Raw genomic sequence first — 14,609 nt, 5'->3', positions numbered from 1 at the left:
AATAACTTGCTCACCCAAAATATTACTCAAGATTAGTCCGTTTATTACCTATGACCGAATAATCAAACAATAGTCTAGGATCTCCTGCTACTTCTCATCATAAACCTTCATTCTCTATTTAAGATTGATGATTATTGGAGTGTTAGGATAACCTCTAAGACTAAGTCCCTTCTTGAATACAACACACTACTAAACACAATTATAAATCCTGAAAATTATGCCAAACATTAATACCATTCCAATTGACATGAAAAAGATAATGAAATATATACACCAAACCAAACCAAGTTGACACATGAATTTAAAGACATTTTTGAATCATCTTAATCTTGAAAAAAAATTATATATTGGGAAGACATGAATAATACTTAATTTTTTAAATTATATGTGATAATTGGTATTTATATATTAAATATATGTTTCCTTAGACTAAATTTATACATATTTCATGATCGCACCTTATAAAAGTCATTTAAAACATTTTTGAAACAAAATATATTATAATTTGCTATAAAAATTTATGTCATATAAGAAATACTCTACAAGCTGTTTGTCAAGAAAAATATTTTACATGAATTGTAAAGATGAAAGATATAAAAATTAAATTTGAGGACGAAATAATTTTTTTAGAATAATCGTGAAAAAAAATTGTAATTCTAACTTTTTCTTAAAAAACTTTTCAGAAATTAAATTTAAGGACGAAATAAATCTTAAAAAACTTATTCTAGCCTTTTTTTTCTTTTAATTTATTTTTAATACACATATTTAGTATTTTTACTCTTTTATATGATTATTAATTAACCTTTACCCCTTTAGTATTTATATAATTATAATATTTAATATTAAAACACATACACACATATATATATATATATATAACATTTTTTTTCTTTTTACATTAAATGTTTAATAATGTTATATTTATGCTGTGATTTTTAATTTTTGTAAAAAATTGTTTAATTGATAGTTAAAGTAGTAAACGAACAGATATAAATATTTTTGTTTTCCGAAAGGGAGGGATGAACATAGGACATAAATTTCATATGCATTTGATATAAAAATGAAGATAAATTTTTATTTTAAATAAGATGAAATAGTCAAACCTATCCCATTATCATCCCTAAGTGTAATGTACCCATAAAATTAAGATTCATCTACTACTTCTCAAGAACTAATTACAGCATAAATTTTTATTTCTTAAAATAAAATAATATATACTTCATAAATCAAGTTTAACAAAAGAAAAATACAAAAGAATTGTAGAAGTCATTGGGGATAACGGTAAAACGTAGATTATTTTAATATTATATAGTATCAATATTGATTGAATAAATTTACTGGTTGGAAAAGGACCATCTTAGAGCAACTCCTATACCAGTTCATTAGGATGACGAATTTTCTTAAAAAAACAGAGAAGTTTATGCGTCACTTGAATTTCTTCTTAAAAAGAGGTTCCTTGTTACAAGGAACTGTTTCCTCATCGTAAGAGATATGTCTTGAAGTGTGGATTTCTTACTATTAGAGTAAAGGATATAAACGTGAGCTTCTTAAGTTTCTTAGTAGTAAAACGATGTATAGTTTTCCTACGAGTGATGTGACAGTACAAAGATATAACTTTTAGTGTCCTTAGAAACTGAAATAGGTTTCTCCCATTGAAGATGCACTATACGCAATTTATGGAGTATGCCCTGCATGTTTAATGTCTATTAAGAGAGAGATCCAAACAATATTCCATTTTCCAGCAAGACCCCTTCACAAGATTAAAAATGGAAAAGCTTACTTTAGATAATCTAATCCCAGCAAGTACATCATGCACTAGCACACAATTGTTGGCCATTTTTTCATGTCATAAAAATTGTTCCTCTCTCTAACAGCCTAAGTCAAAACTACCTAGTATTCTAATAGTAACAAGATTAGAGTGCGAAGCCCATATTGAATTCTTTTAGTTTGAGAATCAATTATGGAAAATAACTTGTTTGCCCCACTCAAAGTTCAATCTTACTCTTTACAATAATTCAATAAAGGGCAGGACTCATCATTACCTTTTCCTCCTTGCTGGTTACCCTTTTTACTGGAGCATTTGCGGCAAAGCTTTCCGTGCGTATACATAAGGCAATTTAGGTCAAACTTAAGTTCATTTGGTATCCGTTGGTTTAGATGAAGATACGACTTATTTCTGTCTGCAACAGCTGGTACCCAACCCATGGTTTTTGCAATCTCAAATATCTGCATAAATATTCAACTGAATCAAGTGTTATGAATATGAGTATACAGTAAAAGATGAAATCATGCTTACGTGAGTGTCCACTGGAAAATCATCTTGCTGAAGATTGAACATCAACACACAAGCCACCTACAATCAATCCCGCAATTTAGAGAACCAACACAAAGAGGGAAAGGGAAAATAAATTTGTGTTTAATTGAGTTTACAGATTTTCACGTGATGCTGTTTGCTTACTGGGCGACGATGCAAAATACAATCATCATTGATGTGTTATTAACATAAATTTGTCCAACGAATAACACAGGCCATACTTAATCTACCGCAAGTATAAACCAAGTTGCACTCTTACAACGATCTGAATGCCTATATACCATGATATCTCAAAAAGAATGGGAAACAAGGAAAGTGTTTCCTCATAGGATTATCCTCCTCGTAAAACAGATTAAAGAAAACAGTGACCCAGTGAGGGTGAAATTTCTTCATATTTCAACCAAATAAGAAATATGGTGACAGAAAGCTTATCATTTCATTGCGTTGAGTGGCCTGTAGGACAAACTGGACCGAGGCTCTTAACTACGTCCAAAAATAGAAAATCAACATCATTGGCAAAGCAAGCCAGTACAAGGATGTTTATACTATTTTTACGGTTGCCACTTCTTTTGCAGATAAAAGGTTTGGTATAAATATTTTGAAATCAATTGAAAATTTTGGATAACAGTTGTCTGTGAACGAGAAACAAACAAAAAACTGAAAGAAATAAACATAAAACTGAAAAAAAAATCAACATCAGAACACTGGCTGCGATGGAAACAGCATCATTTGCCAGAATTCACATTTTGATCAAACTAAAACAAAAGTATCTCACTTTTCACAAGGATTCAAGGCGGTGTTTGAGAAATGTTTTTCACAAGGATTCACAAGGAAAACATTCTGATGCACAGTTTCCAAAATATGTGGTATATTGAAAAGGGAAACACTGCAATTTAAGAAGTAACACAACAAAGATTTATGCATAGCCAGGCATGAAATATTGTACGCGACCACAAGGTTGCTTGATCTACAAAAATATAATTCAACATAAAGTCACATATTTTCTAGGGATGTTATCAAAAGCAATTATGATTCCCAAGTCTTAACAAATGACAATGACCAAAACGGCATACAAAAGTACCATGAGGCCAAATAATTTGAACAGAGCTGCAAAGTGTTGAGATTTTGAATGCTTGAATATTAGCTGAATAACTGCAAAATGAAGAGGCAAGTAGAACTGCTAAAGAAAAAGAAGAATACTGTTTTGGGACCAATTCCTTTGAAAAGGGACAGCTCAGCCTTAACTTCATCGACGGACAAATCCCGCAGATACTCCAAACAAAATTGACCTTTTCTCTCGCGCAAACAACGCAGCACGTTCTTAATGCATGAAGCCTTGGTCGGGGCCAGACCTCCGCATCGAATGGCATTCTCCAAGTCCTTGGACTCAGCACCGAAAACCTTCAACACAGAAGACGGCACCGTTTAAAACCTAACAGCAAAAAACAAGATTGAAACGAGCGATTACAAACGAATACGTTTGATGCATACATGTTCCCAAGTGGGGAAAGAGGTTTTGAGAGAAGCGAAGGCCTTTTGGGAATTGGTCTCAGTGGTGTTCTGCGAGAGGACAGTTCGGACCAAACCGTCGAGAACAGGTTCGGGTGACTCCGACTGGACCGCGTCGCGGTACTTTGCGAGTTCCGGGGGAATGCCGTGTAGGGCTAAGAGAGTGTCTCGTACGGCTTCGCATTCTTGCGGGGTGGGTCGAGCGTGGGATGGGAACGGATCTTTCACAGTTCCGGTTCGGGTCGGGCCGGAACGAACCGGCTTCGGCTTTGGCTCTTCAGCGCCCTGCACCAGCTGCTTCCTCTTCCGCTTCCTTTCCATTCTCTTCTTGACGTCGTTGCAATCTGTGCTTTTACCGCTGATTACTGCAAAAGTACATGATTAGCCCATTTACAATAAATTTGAAAAATAATTTCAACGTCCTTAAATCAAGTTATAACTAAAACCTTTATCTTTTGTTTGTAAGCAATTGAGTTTTAATATACGTGTCGAATTTATGACATAAGTTGTTCTATGATAAACTTTTTTTCTTCTGCAAAACTAATGATAAACCTTTGGTTAAATAAGTTACGATTAAATTATTCACTTACTTAGAATTAGTTTGGATAACTTTTATTGTTTATATTTTTTTGCTAGTAATTTCATCAAATTTATATTTATATTTTAAGTTTTGATTTATATTTATTTTTTATTTAATTAATTTTTTTTATAAAATTTTTTAATGATTTTCTATGTTAATGTTAAAGTGATATTAATTATTTGAAAGTGTTATTTATCAAAATTTAAGTTTATACGTATTAAAATTTGAATATTTGAATAATCTTTTATGTTAAAATCTATATAATTTTGACATGTGAGACTTTTTAAATAAAAATAACTTATATTTTAATTTTGTGACAAATTTCAATTTTAACATATTAAATCAATTTAACGAAAAGAATCACGTTCTTGAAAAAAACTTAGATTCAATTAAATCTTTTTTTTAAAAAAAAAACTTAATTGAGTAAAAAAGTAAAAGAAAAAAAAAGTCTAAATATAAGATCAAATAACTAATAAGACATTTATATTTCAAGTATAAATACTTTTACTGCATAATTCTCCATGTTTTAAAATGCTATAGAAAGGTGGAATGTATGAAAAGAAAGACAATAAATTCATTTAACGAAACCCAACTTATTTTTGTTTCTTCTATTATTAAGAAAAAGTTTTCTTCTACTTAATTTTATATAACTAAATTTTCTATTGTAAAATCGTTTAATTGATTAATAAATATTTATTTAAAGTGTCAAGTATTTCACCTTTCATTTCAGTAATTTCTAAACACTAATATTGAGAGACACACGTGATAAAAGAATTCTTAAAATTCAAGAAACATTCAATAAATTTAAACCTATTACTCTAAGAAGAATAACATTAAAACTTATTTTTATATATATATCATGATGGTCTCCAACAACTATGATATTAGATAAAAGTTGTATTAAAAAATTCTCTCTACTCATCAAATGAGGTGTCTTGTTGAGATATCCTATACGCGTCTATGTTTTATACTTTTTAACATATATAAAAATTTGATACAGCTAATTCACAATCACCTACCATAATATAATATAGTAAAATATATATATATATATATATATATATATATATATATATATATATATATATATATATTTGTTACTTGTGATGCAATTATATCTGAGATAATATCATTTCTACAAATAAAAATAATTAATTTTTAAAATATTTAACACAATACTTAGAACCACTGATTAAACTAAAAATAACAATACAGTAGTTGTGACTTTCCTCATATTTGTGACTAAAGAATGCTTATACTATTTTTTATTAATATATTGTGCCATCTTTGTTTCCATATTCAATAAGCCAATGTGAATTCGTATTGTAGCATAAGTAAAGAAAGTTGCCCTTAATTAGTACATTTTTTTAGTTGACTAGAAAACTTCAAAAAGGACTAGCTGAAAGGCTGAAAATATCAACTCTTTGGTTAAGCCAAGCTCATCTTATAATAAGTGGATGATTATTTCAAACATAAATTATATTTTTTTTTCAGTGTAAATTGGCATTTATCAGCTTATCCAACAATCAATGCATGACATTGTCGATATCTTTCCTCGTAAGGGACAATCATCATCTTCACGTTGTGGTGTTATTGTTGTCATTGATTTTGTTAAAATTTATCAATTTGTGCATGCATTATATTATGAACCCTGATGTCATTTTCTAGGGTATATGAATAACACATTCATTTGACTATTGGTTACTCTTAGGGGTCTATTAAAATGATGAAAACGTGTTTCCTCAATTGGCTTTGCAAAAGAAAATACAACACCATAATGAAACTCGTTGCAGATTCCTCATTTTTAAAACTTTTAGGAAGTTTAAATTTTGTATTTGTTTAAATACAAAATGAATGTGTCGAATTTAGTGAGTGATGACGATGACTAGAGTGAAAAGGGTGAATATATGCTTGGGTTATAGAATATGAGGCATGCGAAGGATTTGGTTATGGATTTATAATGTATTTTTCTAATTATGGTTAAAAACTAATAAGGGTGGTAGATTTGTACGTAGGAGTGGAAGAACGGTGTGGGTCCTCTCTTAACTGTTCTTAGAGGTTTGAAATTTTAAGACCCGACCCGCACCAATCGGGGTGGGCTATAGGGACCAATAAGATACCTCACGATTAAGTAACTCACAAAACTAATTAACTAGCTCTTAAAATAGCTACCTGACACGATGTTATTATCAAATAATTTTTGTAAAAATCAATGTAAGGTGTCTAATTCATTTTCACATACCTTCTTCCCTCCCTTTCATTCACAAATAATTCTGTTAACAAATATATCCTCTCTGTAGATAATAAGGCGTTGATCAAGTATGCTACAGTGTCATGTCATTCATTATTACCATCCTCAATCCACCCTCCCCCTCCACAGCCACCGTAGGGCAACTTCCTCCCTTCCACAACCACTTATGCCCCGCACTGGAAAAACTATGCTGCTCCTCCTCCCTTGACTCCACTGTCACAGCCGCTGCAAATACACACAAACTTGCAAATAAGGAACCGAATATCATGGAGGTTGGGAACCGAATACACCACTCCACTTGCCAATACATGAGGTGGGAATCGAATAAAGGGAATTGGGAACCAAATACACATAGCAGGAAAGCGGATACAAGTGAGGGAACTGAATATAGTGGAGAGGAAACCAAATATGCACGAAGGGAGAATCGATTATCTAAACTTTGAAATCGAATCTCTTCATTTGTACGTGTTATTTTTTAAGTGATATTTTACAAAGCAACAAGGGCAAACATGACATTTTACTTTAAATAGCGACAAATCTTAGCATATCAGCGAAATCATGGAAACAATATGCTTCGCAAATCATCCTAATTTCATCGTCGTATATCACGTCAAACGAACACAATTTAATTTGTAAATTTATTCTCATATTTTGTTATCCACTAATACGAACACAGTGTAAAGGCTAAACAAAATACGGTTTTGCAAAAACTAGTCTTTTTCCTTCTTATACTTTTAACTTCTCTATTTTTTGTTTTTCAGGAATTTACCTATGGATTTGAGAGTGTGATATTTACTGAAAATATTAATTCAAAATAAGAGATGAATAATATATATATATATATAGGAATTTAGACTAGAGGTGGACAGATTTTTCTATACTTTTAAACTCTAATACCATTTATAAACCTTTTACAAAAAATTGTTAGAAAAATAGATTACTAAAACACGAGTTTAATTTATAAGATATGATGACCCTTATAACCTAACACTTTAATTAATATTTGTAAGTTTTTTTTTATATAATGTTCGACCATTTCATTTCTATTAAATGCAAAATTTAGATTCATATTTGTTTTGGTAGATAGAGTCAAGAACTATATCTTTATACTTTAAACTTCTTTACCTATTTCAGTTTATCTTTCCTCTTTCAATATTTTGTCGGATCTTCTTATTACAATCTTCTTTTTGGTTGCAATTCTTCCGTTAGACTTTCATTTTTTTAGTATTAAAACAGTTGAAGATTCATGCATACTTTTATCAACCTATCTATTTCCTATAAAAATCTAATATGCCCAACATATAATAAGTAAATCCTCAAGTATTTGAGTCATAAGTTTTTTCATAATTCACTTTCACTATTGTTATTTTCTTCTTTAATCTCTCATACTCATCTACTACTTCATTGGCTACAAAAATGCTATCTAATATACCTCTTCCCAAAATGAATACTGATTGAGAAGTATCTATGACATTTGAAGGCACTCTTTTCATCCTATTTGTTTTAGAGATTACCTTATAAACACTCTCAACCAAAGATATTTGCCTAAACTCATTCAAGTGTATTTGGTTGTTTTTCTTGGGTATTAGTGCTATGAAACATACATTAAAACCCCTTGATATTTTCCTAGTCCGTTGAAACCATTGAACTACTTGGTAAGATCTTACTTTATTGTTTCCCAGTTATTTTTGATAAAATTAAAATTAAACCCACTTGGGACAAGACTCTTTTCACTCCCACACTCATTAATTGCATCCTTAATTTCCTTGTCCTCAATATCACTATGAGTTTGTTGTTCTCAACAGGGATTATAGATTAAAATTCAATGTTATCAACTGTGATTCTACTATTACCAGAAGCCCTAAATATGTATTCGAAAAAGCCCTTTATCCTTTCTTTTTCCTTAGTTGATTCCTCACACCAACTGCCTTGTATTTCCACACCTTTAGTTCATTATTTATTCTTCTCCGTCTAATTTTAGAATGGAAAAAATATTTGGAGTTTGTGTCTCCCTGTTTTAACTAGCTGGCCCTTGCCTTTTGTCTTAAAATTGAGTTTTCTTTGATATGTATTTGATTTAGCTCACTAAGTAACTTCATACACATTAGCCTTTTATCTTCATCTAATTCACTCTCATCATCCACTTATCTATTTTCTTAATCTGCCTAATAATCATCTATTTCTTTGCTCCTTGCAAGTCCCAGTCAATTTTTTACTTTTTCTATTTCTTTCCACGAAGCACATTTAGCATTGGTATCACTTTTTAGTAATTGATAGAGAAAATCTCATATTTGAAAAACTTTGAATGTTCCAATTATTTTACATATCTATGAATATAACACACACAAGTCCTCAAATTCTCGCATTAGAGAGAATTTTTGTGCTTGGGAGTCCCTAATGATTAAATGAACCAAGATTATAAAATATACATCGTCAAAGTCTATATAAACTTTACACATAATAATTTTGATCACAGTATACTTCGTTAACAATATTAAATATAAGTTTCATTATAATGTTCTCTAATCCTCTATGATAAAACAACTAACATATTTATGTGATCCTATATATGATGTTCACCTCAGAAGTCTCATATCTTAAAAATTATTGTCTTCCATTTTGTTGGCATCTTGCACATCATATGTTGCAGCCTCCCAAAATAAAACTTGTTACAAAAATACAACCAAGTTCTTCATATATTTTCCATAATGTCTCCATTTAATAGAGTACTTTAATATTATAATTAAAGTAATATAATTGAATGATACGCAAATAGGAATTCTTTCTCACTTTATGAACATATAAGAATTTCTCAAAATTATTGTATGTCACGGCTTGACTTTTATTTTCGCTTAAAGTTTTTCTCTTCTCTCCTTTGATTTAATTAAAAAAAGAAAAATAAAATAAAAAAAATCATATTTAGAACAGAAAAAGGTTCTGTTTATTTAATTGGAAGGGGTAATATTTGAATATTTTTGAAGAAAAATATTCAAATTGTTCTTTTAAAGTTTTACAATATAATTTATTAAGCGATTATACAAATGAACTGAACATAGTATGTTTAAGAGAGCTTATTTATTGAATAATTACGTAAATACTTTTTTAAAACACAATTTTTAAAGGTTGTGTGTGTGTGTATATAAAATTTAATTGTTATAATAATTTTATGAGATTGAATACTTGTTGCTTAATAAGTTTAAAAGTAGGTTTATTAATTAGTTTAAAGGTCTTTTACAAAGTAGATTTTTTAATAGACTTTTAGACATTTCAGAATTTTAAACAGGAAAGAATTAAAGAAGCTTGCATATATCTATCATACACTAAACTTGAAAACTACATTGAGTTCAAGCCTTGTATAACATACTTTTAAACTCGTTTTCAATCTTGGTTTTATTTTGGAGTATCATACGATTAATGAAATATTAATCCGATTTATACCAAGAAAATTATAGCATCTTATTTCATATGCATTAAATTTATATAGCTTTAAAATTAAATTTTACATCGTAATGCTTTATAATCGTTGTCCCTTTTTCTTTATGTCATCACTTTGCCTGTGACTCACTAAGTGTATAATAGTTTATTTACCACGTTACAAATTGACGTAAGTTCCTAGGGTTATCTGTGTTTTTATTCTTTTATATGTGTTTAACAAATGGTAATTCTATTTCCTTTTTCACAAACGGCGGAGTGGGGTGGCCGGAATATCTTTCTCTCCAGTTAATAAAAGTGGAAGATGGAGCAACCTTGAAGGTGCCTTGGGTGAAGGATTCATTCAATCGTAATAGGTACCACCATTATTGTTGTGTTTTGCTTTGCTTCCAATTGTTTTTTTTAACCTAATTAAGAAGAATTTTGTTTTATTTTATATTTTGTCTCTTATAAGTATTTAGTAAGAATTACAGCATTTTAATTTACGATTAAGAATTTTCTAACTTAACTAAAATTAATAAGGGAACGTGTTTTTAGTTCAGATGCTTTCTTTCTGAATTAACGATGACTTAGGACTTCTCCTCCTTCCGAGCATTCGTATCGCCATTGACATTTTCCTTAATTCTTCGCATACATACACACATACATATACATATATATACGTATATACATATACATATATATACGTATATACATATATATATATATATATATATATATATATATATATATATATATTTTGTAGTTTGTTGTTGTTCATAAAAAAGATGTGATTGCTAGCTACAGCTAGACGTGCAACACATCAAAAACCGGGAAAAACTAAAGGTTAGATAAAGTTAGAGATGACTGTATAGAGTTACGGACAAGGAACATTGAAAGCAAGAAGTACAAGATGTAAAAAATTCAACGGAAAAGGATTTCTGGTCAAGAATTTAGACTTTTTGTTCTTGAGTCTTGATTCGGTAACACTGGTTTCATCTTATAATTCATCAATGAGTTCTGATTTCTTATTCATGCTTTTGAATCTGTGTGTCCATATATATTCTTTGTCAGACATCATCACTAAAAATCTACACCAAAAGGAAGTAAACAAACTAGTGTAAATTAAAAGGGATATATTGCTGGGAAACCCTAGCTAGACCCAGCAAATAGGTGCATCATTATTTTACCCAGAATATGGATACAGTGACAAAGTCTCAAAGAGTTCCTTGACTCTTCTCAGAACTATGATTGCAAACGAAAGAAAACTAATCATTATTACTTGCAAGAATCATTAAATATTACTGAAGAGCAATATTATGGTCTCCTTATGAGTTTCTGCACTAACATTTTTAGGAAGGAAAAGTTGAAACATGTATATGGTACCCAAGCCTTTAATTTTGATCTAGACAAAGTTTATCAATCACAATAAGTAAGAACATTTGCACACTTAGAAGGAGAGAAGGAAGATGGTGATAAAGCAAACTAACAGAATCCTTCTGCGAATCAAACTAAAAATTGGTATGAAATTGGAAAGAAAAGAAGAGAAAAAAAAGGCTACTTAACAAGTAACATGGAATTAATATACTTAAAAGAGAAAGCAAAACAGAAAATGGATCGGACCGAGACGCTTGATTCCCCAAGAGTGTGAGTGGTTGGATCCTGGCAGCAAAAGCTAGACCCTTCTCACGACTCAATGTATATATAAGTTGCCGAAGCTAGCTAGGAGCGAAAGTAGGGTTTTGTGAGCTAAGCAGCAGCATGTTTGAATGTTCCTTGATTGTGTTGTGTATGGTGGTTGTGATGGTGAAGGTGGTGATGATCAGGAGCAAAAGGTTGGTGGATGATGATGATGATGATGTTTCTGATAAAGGAAAGGGTGGAAGACTTGAGGGGTAATGATGATGGTTATGGAGGGTCAGAGAGAGGGAGAAGGAGGGTGAGGGCATGATGATTGCTGTTGGGTGAAGGCGTTGAAAGGTTGAAGAAAAATCCAAGGTAGTTCGTGCCATCCCTCTGAGAAAGAGAAAGAGAAAGAGACTACTTGATACCTCTCTATTCTCTCTCCTTTTTGTATTGTGGCAACTAAGAAAGAAAAACAATTATCACAGAAAACCGTAGTGCCAACTTTTTTATGCCCTCCAGCTCTTGTTCGCCAGGAAAAGGAAACATGACCCCATTTCATCTTTTTATTTATTTATTTCCTATATATATATATATATATATATATATATAGTTGAAAAACATAAACCCCAATTCCTTTGAAATATTGAATACAAAACAGTTTTTATATATATATATATAAATCACATTAATTATAATTATCTGTTAATATTATGATTGGTTATTTTCCATAGAAGAGTTATCTTCTACCACTGTTGTTGCATTACTATAGCCTAATTGAAAAATGTATTGGGGCACAGAATGATTGGGTGGTTGTAATAGTATTATTATTATTATTCCGATGGATGTGGCTGTGTTGACTGGTAGCTGAATTAGTGAGATGAGGGTTTAAGATTGTTTAGATGGAGGGCAATTATTAAATTGAAAAGCAGTAAAAGGCTGTTTGTGACTGTATATGAAGTGGATGAATATATTGAAATGGTTGTGAGATGAGCTTTATAGGGTTTAGTTAAAGATGAAATTTGGCAGATCAGAGAGACATATATACCAGCCATGGGAATAAAGAATGACAAAGTCATGAAAAGAATGAGGGTGACAGAGTTTGAGAGAATATAAGTGTAAAAAAATGTTAAGAGGAGGAAGACAGATACTAAGTACAATATAGAAATAGAATATGTAGCGTTCTGAATGTAATGGTTGTCCTGCTGCAAAAGCCAAGTTATGGGGACAAAAATGTTAGTTACTGTGCATATAAAATGCTCCCGGCATTCTGAAGCTTGGAAGCAATAATTCATTGTTTACAGAGATAGAGAAAAAGATTCCCAGATAAGCATATTTTGAATGTTTGTCCAGTACCATATACCTGGTCTCATGATACTTCTTGATTCTCGCACCATTCCACAGTCTGATATATAGGTGTGTAAAACATCTTTTACATAATTCTTTTTGTTTTTATATTGCCCTTTCCTTTCTTGCTTTTTCAAATTTTCTTTGCCGCACGTCCCTTGCTTCTCTATCAAATTCCTCCTATTTTTTTTTTTTTTTAACTCAAAACCTATCCTATCTAATTTCCTTTTTTGGGTCCCCTTTCTCATGTCCTCTTGCTCCACTTCTAGAATCTTATTGATTAATTTTTTAATTATTCTTCTACCCCATTCTGAATTATGAATTGGCTTGACCCATCATCATCTCAGAGACCCTTGTGCTTGTATGAACTCTAATGTGTTTGTTTGTTTGTATGCTGTTTTGAGCATATGTAGAGGAGAAAAGTAATTTTGGAAAATAACCTATCTAAACCTTGGCTTATGACTTTATGTTTGACTCAGATAAAGTCGCGCATTAGCCAGCCTTTTCTTCCACTTTCCCCTCTCATGAATGGAGGAAAATGTGGCAAACCAAATTAGTTTGGTGGAAAAGTAAAACTCGAGAATAAAAGTGGAATTCTTTTCAGAGATTCAAATCTTTTTGTCACAAAACATAGTCTAAGCCTAAAGATATAAAGTGCACAGTGTGCCATGTTCCCTTTGTCCTTAATTTCTTATGCAGTGGTTAATTAGTTGGACCGCCACTGCAGAACCAACCACCCAATGTTTTTTTACTCCTCAGTGAAGACTCTATAATTTTATGGATATTAGGATAACAGAAAACTCCTTTCTATGCTTCTCATTTTTCAAGATGTAAGACTTTATGTGGTTATAACAAAATATTCTTTTAATTGGAAAGAAAAGTAATCGAGTTAGAGTATATTTATGTTTAGATTTTGGCTGGGAATAGTGATACATTTTAAATTATATATATATATATATATATATATATATATATATATATATATATATAATTACTCTGTCAACACCATATTAGTTAAAAAAAATTGTACATATAGCCCCCAATACATCAATATGAATTTGATTCTTGTATGTTTGACTATTCAATACTGCATATTTTGATTTTCTCGTTCTGTTATCTGATACACTTTTTAAAACATTTCAAACAAGGAATCATGGAAGAACTTGAAAAAAGCATCAAAGCATAATAGGAGTGACTTAACTGAGCATAAGAGGAGTAGCCTATATATTCTTCTCTGACACATTCGGCTTATTTTATACCGAAATATATGTTAAATTGAGACCAAATTTGTAAAGTAAATAGGTTCCACCACATACATGGATATTCAAAAGTTTCAAAACTCAGTATAAATTTACTTTTAATTATTTTGACTATGAAGACTATTTATAACTATATATGTATATTATATTAAAAATAAATGAAAAGATTGATAAGGATAACTATCCCAAAAACTTTTTAGGTAGATCTATCATTGCTCCTTCTCACATGTTTAAATATCACTGCATAAATATGTATACATCTTAAACTTCTTCCTTGTGTGAATTCAATCACTTTTCATTGACAGTAATCTCCTA

The 14,609-nt window shown here is 30.7% G+C and overlaps 1 protein-coding gene across 2 annotated transcripts; it reads right to left on the bottom strand.

The window, feature by feature from the left end:
• Positions 1–1,760: 1,760 nt before the first annotated feature.
• On the bottom strand, positions 1,761–4,218 carry LOC108335426 (putative DNA glycosylase At3g47830). 2 transcript variants are annotated; one of them, XM_017571447.2, is made up of 4 exons: positions 3,806–4,215; positions 3,515–3,715; positions 2,297–2,353; positions 1,761–2,226 (listed from the first exon to the last, which is right to left on the bottom strand). In XM_017571447.2, the coding sequence occupies exons 1-4, from the start codon at positions 4,142–4,144 to the stop codon at positions 1,999–2,001; spliced, it is 825 nt and encodes a 274-aa protein (XP_017426936.1). In that variant the 5' UTR covers positions 4,145–4,215; the 3' UTR covers positions 1,761–1,998. The 2 variants fall into 2 exon arrangements, with proteins under 2 accessions (XP_017426936.1, XP_052727965.1); XM_052872005.1 differs by having other exon boundaries at positions 2,085–2,242; positions 3,806–4,218.
• Positions 4,219–14,609: the final 10,391 nt, after the last annotated feature.

This window comes from Vigna angularis, chromosome 1, assembly GCF_016808095.1.
Source record: "Vigna angularis cultivar LongXiaoDou No.4 chromosome 1, ASM1680809v1, whole genome shotgun sequence".
Lineage (NCBI taxonomy): Eukaryota > Viridiplantae > Streptophyta > Magnoliopsida > Fabales > Fabaceae > Vigna > Vigna angularis.
Note: the sequence above shows the minus strand (reverse complement) of the source record. Positions and strands in the feature narration are given on the sequence as shown.